The 17,683-nt window shown below is 42.6% G+C and overlaps 1 protein-coding gene across 2 annotated transcripts in view; it reads right to left on the bottom strand.

The window, feature by feature from the left end:
• Nucleotides 1–17,683, bottom strand: part of LOC149834547 (putative potassium transporter 11) — a 78,975-nt gene that overhangs the window by 45,037 nt on the left and 16,255 nt on the right. For both annotated transcript variants that reach the window (XM_090010183.1, XM_090010184.1), the window contains exons 4-8: nt 8,966–9,016; nt 8,544–8,804; nt 8,400–8,452; nt 8,200–8,314; nt 7,864–8,118 (exon numbers count right to left, since the gene is read on the bottom strand). In XM_090010183.1, the coding sequence (XP_089866309.1) occupies nt 7,864–8,118; nt 8,200–8,314; nt 8,400–8,452; nt 8,544–8,804; nt 8,966–9,016 (735 nt within the window). The remainder of the gene's footprint in view (nt 1–7,863; nt 8,119–8,199; nt 8,315–8,399; nt 8,453–8,543; nt 8,805–8,965; nt 9,017–17,683) is intronic.

Raw genomic sequence — 17,683 nt, 5'->3', positions numbered from 1 at the left:
TTGCATATATACTTGCTTGTACGTTCCTATGGGTTGATGTACAATTTCATTCTTCGATTATTATTTTGCGTAGTTGTTTATGAATTTGAGGTGTGGTTTCGTACTTTTTGAAATACATATGCCCTTGTTTGCATGTATACATTTATGCCTGTGTAACGCCCCAAAATTTCGACTTGTGATTTCGAAAGTTTTATCGAAAAACCTTTCAAAGATTTAAAGTTTTAAGTTTTAAAATGACAGCGGAAGACATTTAGAAAGGAACACAAGTCAACAATTCTGGGTACATTAGCTGAAAAACCGTCATTCACATGTACAACTTAAAGGAATTTAAGAACTAAGGCAATCGATTAAAATCTGCAGTTTATTACAAAATGAGCATTTTATTCCAAAGTTCAATAAATCTAAGAAAACTCCAAAAAGTCCCAGAGCCAAGCCGCCAGCAGAAAGAAGATGAATCTTGATCCACGTTGCACCACGCCATCGGCCGCCAGTGAAGTCCTACTCCTTACCTGCCCATGAAATGGGTCAGTTTCATAACAAACCAGTAGGTGCACGAACAGATAAGCAGAATGAAAATAAAACAGGACATTCATGAGATAAACAGTTATGATATTTAAGCAATTAAAGCAACTTCAGTCTATTCTAACAAATGTAATACTAACAAATGTAATAAGTGCAAAGAGTTGTTAGTTGAAGCAGTGTAAGTCTCAGTCATCTACAACTATTCATGAAGATATTCTTTAAGTTCTGATATTAGCTGGCCTGTGGGTACGCACAGACGCGAAACGTAGAAACAGCCGAGACCGATCCGGGGGTTTATTATGTCAGGTGTTTTCATTAACCCGGATTACTGACTGAGTCCGCTCCTAAGGGGACGGTCAGTGACCAAGAGAGTAAATCCCCAAAGGCATTCGTGGCCCATGGATGCATCCAACTTCTGCAGAAGTGCCTGGGAGTTACCACCTAGGATAATTTATGGTAATCCCAATTCCCCTAACTCCGATGACTGGGGAAAACCGAGTCTTTTGCCCGTGGGGTGGTTGTTAACAACCTGTCCATCGGAGTCTTTGTACCATCCATCCTCTCCCTTGATGAACCGTGAAGATCGGATGGGTACGACGGGGGTTTCTTAACCGTCGCCCCATCCTACATGCTCTGGTCCATTAGACCCACTCGAGCATCTTGCCTGTGAAGGCGAATGGTCACATTTTTATGTGATCTCAGCATTTTGCTAATTGCACTCATCGAGGTTGCCACAACCTCATCATCCCACCATCGTAACCCACATGGGACGTACTTGTCCAAAAGTACGATCGTACCTTCCTAGAGGTACAACTACGATGAGAGGGCAACATAATGGTTTATGATTCTTTTGGTTCATGCATAACATGAATTGCTCTCTGAGCAGAGGGGCCTGTGGAGGCCGGTATCATCTCATGGATATCAATAAGGAGTTTCTTAATCACTTTGAGGTACTGAATGACCTCCCGTACTATTGTATCATACTTTTCTTCAAGTCTAATTACGAAAGTAAATTTGTGGGTTCTCGATAGATAACCTATCACAAGGTTTTATAAATGTCTGTATTATGCTTGGCATGCTCGAATACTAAGAATCAAGAAGTCGCATCCAAGATTCATCAGGCAATAATCAATAAGGCATTTATAGTAACTTATAACAGTGAGCAAGGCGAAAATACAGGAATAAGGTCTTTCTAGCAATGAGTCTACTCGTAGAGCTTCAACAATAAGCATGAAATTTCAAAAGAATACAGATGCAGAAACACAACACAGATAATCACCAGTTAGGAAATCCTACGAGTGAGAATGCATGCCAAATAAACTATTCTATCACAAAATCCTTATAATTTTATTTCATTCTTACAAACCCATCGTGCGACTTTCCCCTACCTCGGGATGTCGTGCAGCTGCGTGCGTCTACGCATGTAGATGATACGAGGCTCGGGCCGCGGAGCCAGAGCGGGGGGTCCGATGCGAGGTCTGCAACAGGGTGAGTATTCAATTATGATAATTTAATTAAATGGTGCGACGGGAGCAAGGGTAGGATTAAGTGACCGGGGATACCGGCCCCTTCCAGACAGAACAACAAAAGGCAGGGCCCTCGGCCCTTGCCTGACGAAATAGTGAATGGTAGGGGCCTCGGCCCCTGACTGACAATAATAGCGAATGGCAGGGGCCTCGGCCCCTGCATGACAAAACGCGAAGGGCAGGGCCCTTGCCCCAGCCAAACAGGTCACGCATGGCAGGGGTCTCGGTCCCTACCTCAAGAGCAGGGAAAGGCAGGGCCTCGGCCCCTCCCTGGTACAAACAGAATGGCAAGGGCCCTGGCCCTTGCCTGACAAAAATGAAGAAATGGCAAGGGCCCCAGCCCCTGCCTGTCGAAAATGAGGAATGGCAGGGGCCCCAGCCCCTGCCTGACGAATCAAGAGACGGCAGGGGCCTCGGCCCCTGCCAGAAACACCTACAAATGGCAGGGGCCTCGACCCCTGCCAGTCAAAAATCGCGGAGCCGCAGGGGGGGGGGGTGTCCGGCCCCCCTGCGTGCCGAGGGTCAAGAGCGGCAGGGGGTATTCCCTGCCCTCCCAGAAGCCAGAGGGCGGCAGGGGGTGAGCCCCTGCCAGCCCAACAAAATAAAGGGCGGCAGGGGCATTGCCCCTGCCAGCCGAGACAGGAAGGCGGCAGGGGCACTACCCCTGCGCGCCAGAACACAAGAGGCAGCGGGCGAGCCCCCGCCTGCCAAAAAAAACAAGAAGCGGCAGGGGCATTGCCCCTGCCTAAAGGTGGTCGAAAGGTGGCAGGGGAACTGACCCCTGCCGAAAGAGAGACCGGGGTGGGGGTGACAGGGAGAGAAACCGACCTCCCGTCAGTTTCCCTGTCACCCACAGAGGTGAGGGAGTGTCGCAGGGGCCATTGGTCCCCTGCCGGCGCACCCCCAGAGGGAAGAGGGGACGACAGGGGCCTTGCAGGCCACCTGTCGGCCCTCCGGTGATTACCGGAGAGGCAGGAGGGCACGGCAGGGGCTGTGCGCCGCTTGCCGGCCTCCCGGCAAGGTGACAGAGAGGGGGGTGAGGAAAAGAAGAGGGAGGAGAAGAGAACGGCGTACCTGGGAGTGGTGGCCGGCGTCGGCGGCGTGCGCAGCAGGGAGGAGACCGGCGCGGAGGGGGGAGCGAGGGCTGCGAGAGGGAGGCGTGACTCCCCTCGCCCCCCAACCTCTCTCATAAAGGCGCAGGGGGCAATCGAAAGGGGAAACCCCTGGTGGGTTTTCCCAAACTTGCCCGCACGCGAAGGGGAAAGAAAAGGGGGGGGGGGGGTTGCGGCACCCGAATGCTTGGGTTTTTGAAAACCCTAAAATAAAAAGGGGCTCGGGTCGGGTCCGGACCCGACCCGGCCCGGCCCGAGTCCAAACATATTTTTTTTTAAATGGGGTTTTACAGCCTGCATATTTCATTTGAGTGAGGTACGACTTCGTGTCTCACGTATTACTTATGACCTTATGTGTCTGCCTATCTAAGTGGTCAAGGTATGGTTTGGCACCTCGTGTGTTACTTATGCGTTTTTCCCTCGATGTGCGGCATTGCAAGTCGAGAGTTATTTGTTGACATGTTATAACCTGCATATGCTCACACTCATGGTAAATATGTACTTACATAAATGTAGTCTTGTGCCTATCCTGTTATCACTTGTTTTCAAAACACTAGAAGTTGCACTTGTGCGCTATAGTTCTTTTAAAGAGGATTTCCTTCTGCAAACCCAGGGCTCTTCAAAGTGCACAACCTTTGCAAAGTTAAGTTTTAAGTCCTGTCGGATTTCGAAGTCACATATAGGCCCTCCCAGGTGCACACACTTGGGAGAAATATTTTATAACCCCGATTCGAGTTGCGACCCAATTCGAATAACCCCGATCAGGGGCATGAGCATATAAATGAGTGGGGTTCTGTTGAAGGACCCATTCTGTATTTATCAATCTAGTGTCACATGTCAGATACTAAGATAAATTTTGGATGTAAGATTGATAGTGTTGTGCCTTGCGTGAATGACTTAATGTGGCATTATGGCTTTTAAGGATGAATCGTGCCAAATGAGCACTCCTATATTCTTTGGATCGTTATGAAGTTGTGTGTTGGGTGTTCCTTTTGAGAAGCCCACACACCTCCCTTGATCAGTATAGCGTACTTTTAGACATGCACAACATGTTAAGTACTTTGTTGATCGGACGAGAGATCCGAGATGACCTTGCATCATGAAATATGAAAAATGTTGTTGAAGTGAATTCAAAACTTATCTTGCCAGGCTGTGTTGTATTAATTCTTTTGCAGATAATATCTGTTGGGGTTTCTTTTGTGGAACCATTTCCCTTTCATCGTAGTCGTACTTTTGACAAGTACGACCGTACTTTTTGACAAGTACGTCTTCTTATGTTGCGATGATTGGATGAGTAGGTTGTGGCAACCTCGATAAGTGCAAATAACAAATGATGTGATCACCTAAATAAGTGATCTTTTCGCCTTCACCGGCAAGATACTCGAGTTGGTCGAAAGATCAGAGTATGTAGAATGGGTCTTCAGTTAACTACCCCTGATATACTCATTCGAATCGCTGACTCCTGTCAGGAGAGAGGACAGGAAGGTACAAAACTTCGATGGACAGGCCATTAATGGCAGTTACGAGCAAAAGACTCGGCTTCCCCAGTCATCGGAGTTAGGGGAATGGGACTACCATAATTATCCTAGGTGGTAGCTCTCTATATTTGGGATGCATCCATTGTTTATGCTGCTTTGAGGATTTCTCTCTTGGTCACCGACCGTCCCCTTAGGTGCGGACTCAGTCAGCTATCCGGGTTATCATAAAATACATAGCATAATAAACCCCCGATCAGTCTAGGCTGTTTCTAGAGTCGTGCCTTGTGCGTACCCGCTTGGCCAGTTAATATCGAAACATAATTTAAATCCGATCACACAATGTGTTCAGTTATGCACGTATGAAAGTTATAGGGTACAACAGGTTCAATACTTATGGAATTGTGTGTGTGGTTGATGAAATATTGTATTTTGCTAGTTAAATTTCTTATGCAGTTCTTTGCTTGTAGTAGTTAGCTTACTTGTGCCAGTAAAATGCTTGTAATAATTTTAGCATTGTGCTCATGATAGTTTGCTCTATGACTCTACTGAAAGCAAATTGCTATTTAATTGCCTGTCTACTTGACATATTAAATTATTCTGCTTAATTATGTTCTATATTGTCCTGTCTGTGCACCTACCAGTTTTTAGTAAAACTGACCCATTTTATAGGCAGATTTTGGATAGCTAATACAGTTTGCGATGGCACGATAGCGTAATGAGGTCAAGATAGAGCTCTTTCCCTGACGTTTCGCTCCTGAGGACATATTGGTAAATTTGGTATAAAGTGTGTTTCAAAATTTCTCTTTTATTAAACCATGAGTTAATAAAACTGTTTTAGTAAGCTTCTTCTTGGTTTCAACAAACGAATTCTCAATTATTGAAACTCCGTTTCTAAACCATTTGATTTCAATGGTTGTGCGAGATTTGACAAAAGGAAAGTTTACGTTGTAATGTGCTCAAGGTTCATTGACTTGTGGTTTTAAAAATATCATTTTCTGCTGAAGTATTATTTAAACTCTGATTATTGTATGATTTCAAAGCTTTCTAAACTTTTTCTAAAAAGTTACAAGTCCTGGATTTTTGGGGCGTTACACTTGATGTCCCTTCTATAGTATGAGAATCTTGGACATTGCGATTTTGGAGAACCGTGAGGATACTAAAACTCTGTGTGTGTTGTTACCCCTGAACCCGATATTGAGGTTCTTCTCCTGGTCACGGTTTTAGGAAGAATTTGTCGCTTTGTCTAGGGATGGTGTGTAGATACAGTTGTTGTTTTGGTATACCAAGAAAGTGACATTATGGTTGTTGATTTCCATAGTGTCCCGACATTGGTTGTTGATTTCCAATGTTTCGATAGATGGTGTTGATTTTTTATATCGATCGAGGGCTAAGTTTGAAACCCAATAATAAAATACAACTTGTGTGCTAAGTTACCCTTGGGACCCTACTTAACCTTGAAAATTCTTACCCGTTTAGAGTATCCGCGGGCAATGATAATTAAAAAGAAAAACTTAAATTATGTGCATTTAATAGAGACATGCATATGAAAAGAAAACTCTGATAAAAAATAATAATGTATTCATGCATTGCACGGAAATCATGCATATTCTTGCTATGCATTAGAATATGCATATTTAATTGTTCCCTTAATTGTGATATATGGGTGAATGCATGATTCTCTAATGCATATTAAATGTCCTCATTGCTTAAATTGTGGTCTCTGTTGTTTATTAAATTGTCCCTCATGCTTAATAATTATTCTCTATTGCATGAATAATTAATTGAGTTATGAAATTGTTATAATTGCATCCCTCTAAAATATTGCATGAATCTTATTTATGTTTTTTTTTTTTATTTGTTTGTTAGAGGGATTCGTACACAAAATTCTTTGGATTCTGACACCCTTATTTTTGTGTTTTTTGCAGCCTCAAATGCCTAGTGAGACGACTTGCTTTGAGAGGAGCTACGAGGAGACCACACGATTGTTAGCAGATTTCTTTGGATAACGTGACTTTTCTTTTTACTTTATTTATATTTTATTTTCTTATGTCTCAGACTCTATGCATTTTAATAAATAAAGTTCGGTTTGATACGATTTGAAAGATGAGTATAAGATCCCTTGTGGTTGTGGATGTGTTGTAACTGGGTCTCTGGCAATGTTTCCGCACTTGTTTTTTTTTTTTTTTAAATTGTCACTTTTTTTACATGTATGAGTTGGGGTCGTTATACTCCATAAGTCAAACCTTAGAATACTCCTGCCTCCACATCCGCCCATGTATCAATATTTATTAAACCTACCCCATCCCTCTTCTGTTTTTTCCAATTTTCCCTAACCTTTCAATTACAGATTCCTTTATACTAATATTGTTTCTTTCCTATTAACCCCTCTTTTCACTTGTTTCCTTAGTCATTCATCCTTTCCTTCCTATTCTTTGTTGATAAAGAAATTCAGTTAGAATCTTTTTCTTAATAAAGAAAAGGAATCATGGTCATACACAAGCATGTTCGAATCAAGCACTTGCTAAGGTTGAAAGACATAAAAATCTATATGTTTTGAAAGAGGCTTCAACTAAAGCACATCAGTCTATGTCCAATGTATTGGTACCTGATATTTGGAGTCGTGGTAGTCAAATAAACTATGGCATAATTGTCATGTCATTGCCACAAATACTCATACTTTTCATTAACGACAATAACTTCAATTCTAACATGGTTAGGCCTGAGCTTCATCAACATGCCTGTATTGTCAGTTTGGCTTCATTTGCATCACCTTCTCAAAGGGATGGATCTTAAATAACAAAGTGCAAGGAAGTTCAAAAAATTAAACAAGTCCTTGAATCACTAAATCATATCAAACACAGATGAACAAGAACTTCATAAATTAACCCAATGTATTTCACATAGTTCACTTAATACCTTTTGTCTTTTTTCTCTCATTGTACCCTCAAAACTTCATCACCTTGTAATTTCCTTCAGTGCCAACCACTTTTTGCAAAAGTAAGACAATCAAACATTATTCTCTTTTCACTGTACTAATTTATTTGGATCCTAACCAAATCAAAGCATTGAATGCTTTCATTATAAATCAGTGAACTACAAACAATTGAGTAAAATGTCCATCATTGTATATCACCATGTTTTAAAGCAATTTCGTATGAAGTTGCAGAAGGCAGGCTTGACATTACAATTTGCACAAGATAAAAACACTAATTGGCACAAACTTACCATATGCGTTTCCAATCTGACTTGTATTTCTGAAACCAGCAGTAACAATGATGCAGAGAATCATAAGAATCCAATTAATATCTGGTATGTATATCTGTCTAAGAAACTTTTTTGAAGTGTGCACGACCTTGACCCTTGGGAAGCATCCAAGTGCAAGAGACTGCTTGATTATTGAAAATGTTGCAGAAATTGTGGCCTGACTAGCAACAACAGCTGCTGCAGTTGCGACTAGAAACATTGGCCAATATATGGACTCTACAATTAAAGAAAGACAAAAAAAAATTAGTAGAAATTTCATAATAAAAATGAATATAAGTAGTGAAGAATATGCACAACCTGGAATGGACCTATAAAAGGCATCCATGACATGATCCTGATGCTCAATAATGTATGCTGCTTGTCCTGTATATGCCAAAAGTAGGCATGGGAACACAACTACAGTGAATGCAATCTGCACAGAGAAGTACAACTTTTAATGAAGTAAATGGAAGAAAAACTAGGAATGAATTAAAATATTGCATGGGAAGACATCTAACCTGAATAGCCACCACAGAAAAATGAGACATATCAGCATAGAGAGCTTCAGTACCTACAACAATAAAAAACCCATTTTGACAAGTGAAGAACATAATCCCACGAGTAAAAATGAATTTGCGTTGAAAAGGGAAAGAAGAAAAAACCTGTAATGCTAAGCATAATCCCTCCAAGAGAGACCCAGCTTTCTTTCTTTCCACGTTTGAAATAGCGATAAATGTAAACTGGAGAGAAAGCTTTCAGTACCTTCTTATCATATTTCCATATATTAAAAGCTCCAATACCCCCGATAGAAACAAACCAAATAAGCACAATGGGAGCGAATAGCCATCCAACTCGGTCTGTCCCATAGTGTTGCATGCTAAACAATCCAACCAATATAAGAACAGAGACAATCACCACAACATCTGAAGGATTACATGAGAAAATTTTAGACGCCAGCGGCATGAAAAATAAGCTGATTCCATTAAACAGAAAAAGTTCTGCTTTCTGTCAATTCCTAAAATGTGCACATGCATGTACTTGCATACCCAAAGATGTCATGTAATAAAAGCACACAAAAAGATACCGTTGCTCATCTTGGGATGGTCTACTTTGATCCCTCCAGTTGCCGAAAGAACTGCCAAAAGGATCAGATAGTAAGGAAAAGTTTCATGCAGCCAATCTTACTGTCGAAAAAAGAAAAATTATCCATCGACAATCACAAAATATAAAGCAGGCACAAAGAAGAAGTTCAAGCCTATGTGATTAAATATATGGAAGGTAGAAAAGAAAAAAATAAATCTTAAGGTAGCTATGATCTTGAGTAAACACTGAAGTGGTGTTCAAATTCTGTGGGCTTTATAGACCAAATCAAGTGCACACATGCAATGGCAAGATATTATAACTAGTAACATTCCAGTCAATGTGGAGACTGCTTCAAAAGGCACAAAAGATAGCTCTTATGCGAAAGTTCCAACACTTCCTTTCGGTTCTTTCTAATAATTTAAATTTATATTAATTCCAATGAAAGCAATACAAGGAGTGTCTCCTACAAACAACAACAACAACTACGCCTTCATCCCAAAACAATTGGGGTCGGCGATATGAACCAAAAAAGAAAATCATTCTGGGTCTTCCACATGAATCCTTCCCCTCCAATCATTTCTATCCAATGCCATGTCCTCGGTGAGGTTCAAAGCATTCATATCCTTTCCTATCACCTCCATCCATGTCTTCCTAGGCCTACCCCGACCTCTTTTAACTAATATATTTTCCCATTTCTCCATCCTTCTAACTGGAGCATCATTAGGCCTTCGCCGAATATGTCCAAACCACCGTAAACGATTCTCTCTCATCTTATTTTCAATGGGAGATTAATGTTACCTAACCTTGTCCATGCCCAGCAAAGCCTGTGCAATGTGTGGTGAATTGAACATTCAAAGTCACGCATGCCTCGTGCCATGACCACCTGGAAACAGTGAAGAAACTTCTTGGAAATAGAGACATCTAACTGAGGACACTGCACAGTAAATTTAACTCCAATATGTTTCTCTTCCCATCACAGCCTATTATGATATGGACAGGGTGTACAACTAGAATAATAAACAACCAGTCACTGGACATTATTTCTTCCTTGGCACTCTGTTAGTTTCATGGTGTGGTCACAAAAATAAGCTATTTCTGGAGCCAACATGGAAGCAAATTACCAACCTGTAGCTACCACTACCAAGAAGGCTTGCTAACATTTGGTCCCATCACTGCCTAGGTATACCCATCACCTGCTATCTGCATTATTGACAAAAGAGTGCTTTATATATATCATTGTAATAGGTAATACCCAATAGGGGTATTTCAGTTTTTTCACTGTACAGGCTGTGCCCACTAGAGGCACTAGTGTCTTTGTATATTTTTTTGTTTCCTTATTTTCTTTCGATTTTTAAATTTCTGTTTTTGTTATGGGCAATATTGTCATTGCCCAAATATAGCTGTTGGAATGCTCCTAACAACTATATTGGCTCTCCTTGTGTATATATAGGGGTGCTTCCCCTTAGATGTGTATGGGTTTGACTTAAGCAAGTGCTCTAAAATAAGATCTATATTTTTTTTATGATTGTCTCTTGCCCATTTGTGTTTTTGTGCTTGTATGCTTGTATTTGATTCATAAGTGGTCCTTGTTTATATACACCCTTGTGTGTTTTGTAAAGCCCATAGAGGCATTCTATTGTTCTTTTGTAATTCATTACACACACTATGATCATGTACATATTGATTGATGAGAAATTGTTTAATTTATTGGTGCTAAGGACTAATAGTTGACATCCTCACAAAATAATTACTCAAGGTTGGCCGCAAAAAATGTTTTGTGGGGGAGGGGCCCCTCCCAAAGGACAGTATACATGGGTGCTGTCCATGGACAAGAGCAATACTCAAAACTCTTGGAAAAGTAAAGGTTTATAATTTCCAACCAGATGGTGTCTTTGTTTACGCCGATGAAACTACCTCCACTTATTCTGGTTTTGTAGCATCTTCCAGAATTTATTTAAGTTGGCTTGGCCAGGCCATGACATCAATGTTCATTATGATTCATGTGTTAGGCACCTTCTAATGGGTCTGACAATAATGAAAAGGATCTGGAAGTGGTGCTTTGTATAAAAATGCTGGATAATGTTGGCCTAGTGGGATGTATGGTTGGAAAGGAACAATAGGCAGTTCAAGAATGTTTTGGCCACTTTTTTTTCCAGTCTAGTGTTTTTTCACTTGACAAGGATCAAGATCAAATGAATGTTCAATCTCCTTCTGTCCAAGAGAAAGACATTTCTGACTTCTTGTTGAATAATAATCAAACGAGACATTGTCTTAATCGGATCCACTAACAAGAAAAGGGTGGCAGATTGATTATTAGACACAGGATGCGAGCAAGTCATATCCAAAAGTCATTGATGCATAAAAAACCTTCTCTTGGCATAAGCTGGATCTTGATAGACATTCACTCAGATGTGGTAATGTGGGTATCATCTATATTATAAGCTTCTGATCCAGCTAGTTTTGAGTTAGCCAATTTTGTAATCAATTTCGATGATTGTACTGTTGGGCGCCACCTCATCACCAAAACTGTCTTTTCCTGAAAATAAAATCCTTTTTCTCTATTTTTTTTTTCCTTTTAATGCTCACCATGTATGGCTTATGAGGAATGCCAAACATTAGCATACTCATTGTTTTTTATTATTATTATAATTATTATTTTTTCTGGATAGGTAAGGTGAGGGACAACCCCAGTGGGTTTTGAATCAGAAACCCCTCGGTTGTGATAGCGCAACTTTCCATCCAGCTACCCCATTCAACCCCGCACACATACCAATAGTTTAGTCATTGTTCTCTAGCATGTCATCATACAGGAAATTTGTAAACTTTTACAGAAGTCATCCCTCTACCATTCCCCCAAAAAACACATTATAGAACAAAAAATGAACCATATAAAGGTAATTCATTTTTTCTGTCATGTTGCTCACATTTGTTGCTTCTCCTTCACCAGTGGCCTCTTTCTTCTCTCTTTCAAACCTTTCTCCTTCAGTTTCTATTATTTCTGTTCTCAGACAGGTCCTAGACAGCATCCTATTGCTTGTGCTAGATTTTCATGTCACAAAAGCTAACAATTTGTGCCCATGATCATCTTGGTTATTGCACTCATAAGTCATGAGATTAGATGCTCAGAGTCTCAGTTGCAACAAGCTCAAGATCTCTGTCCAATTTTATAATTAAAACTGTCAACTTGTGAAATTAGAAAATTTCCATACCCTCATCTAATAACCTGCAAAATTAACCTAGAATCCCAACTCCAATTGGTTAATTAACTTGTATCTTCTTGCGTGCTGCATATGCTGATAATTTCCTTGATCAACACACTAGTGTAAACCCTGTTAGAATTCGTCCACCAATGTTCGGTTGATGCAGAGGAAGGAGATGATTGTGAGAGAGAGGGGCGGTTGCAACAGATGGTACGATCCTTCATACTGGGATCGTGCCCTATATGTTATATTTATATTGTAAACTGGATTGGGTTTGGATATTACACTATATTACATCAGTTCCAGACCCAATATAAACAATACAGAGAAGTTTGGATTAATACATAGGTTTCGGGTCCAGATCCAAACCCGTAATGGGTAAAATGATCCAGTCTCAATACCCTCCCTCAAGTTGTGCATGGTCGTGCACTATGGACAACTTGCTCTTCAAAAACCAAAATTGTATGCCGGTAAGACCTTTAGTGAACAAATCCGCCACCTGATCAGCCGTCCGAATATAGGCTGGTTCAACTTCCCTATCTTCTACCTTTTGCTGAATAAAATATTGATCAATCTCTATATGTTTTGTATGACTGTGATGAATGGGGTTGAAAGAAATTTGGATGGCACTCTGATTATCACATAAAAGAGTAGTGGATAGAATAGTTTCTCCTAATTCTACCAAAAGATGCCTCAGCCATGTAACCTCTGTTGTAGCTGCTGTCATAGACCGATACTCGGCCTCAGTACTGGATCGTGCAACTGCACGTTGTTTCTTGCTACTTCATGCTATTAAGTTTTCATCAATAAAAACACAATACTCAGAAACCGACCTTCTGTCATCTGGATCTCCAGCCCAATCAGCATTTGCATATACAATTAGTCGATGTTGCTCTCCTTTAGTCTTAGATTGATGATAGACTAAGCCATCCCCAAGTGTTTCCTTTAAGTATCGAAGGATTCTCTTGACAACATTCATATGCTCTGTGCGCGGATCATGCATGAATTGCGAGACATGATTTACTGCATACACAATGTCTGGTCTAGTGAAAGTAAGATATTGAAGCATACCCACAAGACTGCGATATTGTCTGGGATCTCCATTGTAATAAACTGGAAAAAAATTTGTTGGATCGGGTCAGATCCAGTTTTGGACCCGACTCGGATCCAAAGGAGGGACAGGCGGTCGGGCACCCCGACCGTCTCTCCTGTGCCTTTTAAGGTCGAGGCAAGGGAGGGGAGGGAGGTTCTCGAAACCTCCCCTTTCTTCTACGCTCTCCCGACTCTCTCCCCTCACTGTCTCTCGTTCTCTCTTCCCTTCTCCCTCCGACGTCGCCGCTGTTGCCACCTGCGATCTCCCTTCGACGACGACGCCACCTGCGACCTCCCTCCGACGCCGCCGTCGACGCTGCCGCCGCTGGCGACCACCAGGTACGCACCTCCCGCTCTTTCGTTCGCCACTCTCTCTCTCCTCTCTACCTCTCCCGTCTCTTCTCTCCCTCACCTCTCTGTGTGGTCACGGAAGGGGTCAAACCCCCCTCCCTGTGCCCCCTTTTAGCAGAGGAGGGGCACGACACCCCTCCCTGCTCTCCGTTACGGTAGGGGAGGGGGGGTTGAGCCTCCTCCCTTCTCTCGTTATGGCAGAGGAGGGGCTGAGCCCCCTCCTTGCTTCCGTTACGGTAAGGGAGGAGCCGAGCCCCTCCTCCCTGACACCTCTTTGATGTGCCAGCAGGGGCCGATGGCCCCTGCCTTTTTGATGTGCCAGCAGGGGCCATCGGCCCCTGCCTTTTTGTCTACCAGGAGCGGCCAATGGCCCCTGCCTTTTTCTTGTGCCAGCAGGGGCCATCGGCCCCTGCCTTTTTGTTTGCCAGCAGGGGCCGATGGCCCCCTGCCCTTTGTGCGCGAGCCTATACCCTTGGCTGGCAGGCTCGGGAAATCTTTGGAAGCTACGTCGTGATGGGGACAGATCATTACAATTGTTGGTCTCTAACGAGGAATTCCTAATAAACGTGAGTCATCTGCTCGCATTGACTACATCCCTCTTTTGGCAACAAGGGTCATTTGGCCCTGCCCCATCCTTTCTTTTTTTCAAGGCAATTAGGACGGTTGGCCCCAGCCCCTATCTATCAGAGAAGTCGAGCCTTCTCTTTCCTTTTGCTTTTGTCTGGGTTGCATGTTAATATCGCATATTTGCCGCGACCCGAGCCGTCAATCGTGTACATCCGCAGACGCCAGCGAGCTCGCAACTCTCCAAGGTAGGGGAAGATTGCACAGAAGACTTGGACAATTGAATTAAGTTCAATTAACTAAAAAGGACAATTAAATAAATATATATGCATATATATATCATATATATTTATACGAGTACGCATTTAACTCAAGGAAGCGGTTTCGCGATCCTTGTCCTTTACTTTGTCGTTGCGCATCGCGCACAGGTTTTGTGTTGCACTCCTGTTTACAGTTCCTTTACTTTGCCGTTGCGCATCGTGCAAAGGTTCTGTGTTGCACTCCTGCTTACAGTTTTTACTTGCCGTTGCGCGTTGTGCGAGGGTTTGCGTTGCACTTCTGCTTACCGCCTTTACTTTGTCGTCGCGCTTTGCGCCTAGGCTCTTGCTTTTGCATATGTGTTGGTATTGCCTTGCTTTTGCAGATGACGTGCAGGTTCTTGCTCTTTGCGTATGCCTTAAAGGCATCCTCGTGGAGGATGCAAGGGGGCATTTGCCACTCTCCCTCTTGCGACAAGAGTTCAGTGGGGAGCGAGCGACACATCCTCGTCTAAGGAGAGGGATACCTCGCAAGGATCCTGGCTCTTCATGTGCGCAGTCCTGCAGAGTCGACTTGAGATTTTAGGGAGTTGCGCAAAAGCATCAAAGACTGCTCCAAATCGAAGCATTTGGAAGGATGCGACTGGCTGGTTTCGCTCGCCTTCTTGGCTTATCTCAGGTGATCCCGAATTGGGGGTTCGAGCGAACTTCTTAGCGGGTGTTCTATTGAGAAACCTGTATCCCGTCTATCGAGGCCGATATCGAGTCATGAGAGACATGTAGATACCTCGATAGCGGATGTGATTCGAGATAATCACATGCATAATGTTGGCACAAGGTATTGTTATTTCAAAAGATAAAGTAAAGTTGATAAACTTTACATCTTTGTGAAACACTCCTGTTGAGGCTTCTATTGAGGAGCTATACCCCCTTCATCCTAGAGTACTTGTAGTCGTGCACGACATGTCTAGTACTGCGATGATCGGATGAGACGGTCGTGCGACCTCGAACAACGCTAAATGCAAAATGTTGTAATCACATAAATGGCCTCACATTCGCCTTCACAGGCAAGATGCTCGAGTGGTTTAAAGACCACAGCATAGAATGGGTTGTTAGTTAAGCAACCCCTAACGTACCTATTCGCTTCTATGTGTCTGTCAAGAGAGAGGACAGAGCGGTACAAACTCCAATGGACAGGTTGTTAACAACCACCCTACGGGCAACGATCCGGCCTCCGCAGTCATTGGAGTTAGGGGAAAGGGGCTGCATTGGTTAGCTCAACACTTCTGCAGAAGTTGGATGCGTCCGTGGCACAGCCTCCTTTGGGGAATCCTCTCTCGGCTAAAGTTGTCCCTTTGGAGCGAACTCAACTAGCTATTCGGGTTATTGAAAATACATAGAATAACAAACGCCCGAACTAATCTCAGTTGGTTCTACGTTTTGCCTGCGCGTACCCATAGGTTCGTAATTATCGAAACATAAGGTCTGTTCACACTGGTCGTTGAGTCGTGAGATTCGCTTGCACTACTAATTCGTTTGCACTACTGATTCACTTGTACTACTGCTTCGCTTGCACTACTAATTCGCTTGCTTGCTCGATAGTTCAGTATGCTACTCGTTGAGCTGTGCACGTCTGTCAAGGCGTTACTCTAGTTGGTTAAACTACTTACGCAGTTCTTTGCGGAGTAATAAGGACCTTCTCATACTAGTTAAATGCTTATAATAATAGCATTATGCCAGTTGCTAAATATTAGCATGTGACTTGCTTTATCCCTTGGTCGAACTGTTTGGTGTTTATTGTAGCGTAACACTTGTTGGCTTGCATCTCTTATGATTAATGTGATTGCATACAACTCGTAATCTACGAACTGGTGGCAACTAGGATTGATGTGGCCGCTTGTCTTATAAGTTGCTTACATATTGTGATATAATTGTTGTCGTATGATTGCTTATGAATGGTTTATGTCTTACGATTAATTTAATTACTTGTTGATGGACTGAGCCATTTTATGGTAATTATATGTTTTACGAGCATTGTTATGAGTGTTTGTCTTATTCAGTTGTTTTGTTTGGCTGACGGGTAGAGTTAGTTACCCTTTGCCCATAGAATCAACTGAATTGCCATATCTGCGCGTTCTCATGTGTCGTTTACACATGCTTTGAGGGCCTATTTGAGGATTGCAATATTCCTTGTGGCAATAACACGATGCGTAGGATTATATGCTTCTATGTGAAGTGATACAATGCATATTGCTGATATGCATGCTTGTGCCCATATTGTGGCTACTGACCCTAAGGCGGTCAATGGTTCAAAGCAGTCGATTATTGATGCATGTATCACTGAGTGGGGTGTCTGTCGAGCACCTGATCTCCAAAGGATTATCTGCGAGGGCGTGTATGATCAAAATCAGGTACCCGGCTAGAGTGGTAGATTCTCTATGAGGATGTACACTGTCCACGAACGGGTAGCCGCAAAGACGGTGAACTCCTGTGAGGAAGTGTATGGTCGAAGACCAGGTATACCATCTAGGGCGGAATTCCTTGTGAGGTTATACATTTCCCAGACTAGGTGATCCGGTGTTGATCTTGTCGTTTGTATTAGTGGTTATCGACCCTGAGAGCGGTCATTTGTGCTGATGCGTGTATCACAATGAATTTCATTGGATATGACATTTGTTGGGGACCCGCTTCCCAAAGGGTTCGCTGTGGGGGTATGTATGATCAAGACCAGGTGACCCTGCTAGAGCGGTAGAATCTCTGTGAGGATGTACACTGTCCACGAACGGGTAACCGCGAAGTCGATGAACTCCTGTGAGGAAGTGTATGGTCCAAGATCAGGTCTACCCTCTAGGGCGGAAATTCCTTGTCCGGTCGTATATCTCTCAGACCGAGCGATCCGACGTGGATCTTGTGTTTTTTCTTACCATAAAAAGTTATGGTGAGTTGTGATGATCTTCTGAGATTGTTTGTGATAGCCAACTATGAATTCATAGTTTCGGCTTTCTGTTTTAGCATGATTACATGCAGGACTCAGATATGAGAGTCAGATCGTTAGCGATTTGACTTAGTGTTTATGTTTTGGACCTTCTACGAAAGGGTGAGCTTTTCTGAGAAAGTATGACGCATTAGTGAGTCATAACAGGTGGCAGTTGGCCGCGTAAGGTTTTGAGAGATGAGAATAGATTAAGGTTGTTCAGGACAACGCGTTTGTTAGAAGTAGTGAGCGACAAACGATGTCCTGATGGTGATTAGATG

This window comes from Nuphar pumila, chromosome 6 (genome assembly GCF_984573655.1).
Source record: "Nuphar pumila chromosome 6, dmNupPumi1.hap1.1, whole genome shotgun sequence".
NCBI lineage: Eukaryota > Viridiplantae > Streptophyta > Magnoliopsida > Nymphaeales > Nymphaeaceae > Nuphar > Nuphar pumila.
Note: the sequence above shows the minus strand (reverse complement) of the source record. Positions and strands in the feature narration are given on the sequence as shown.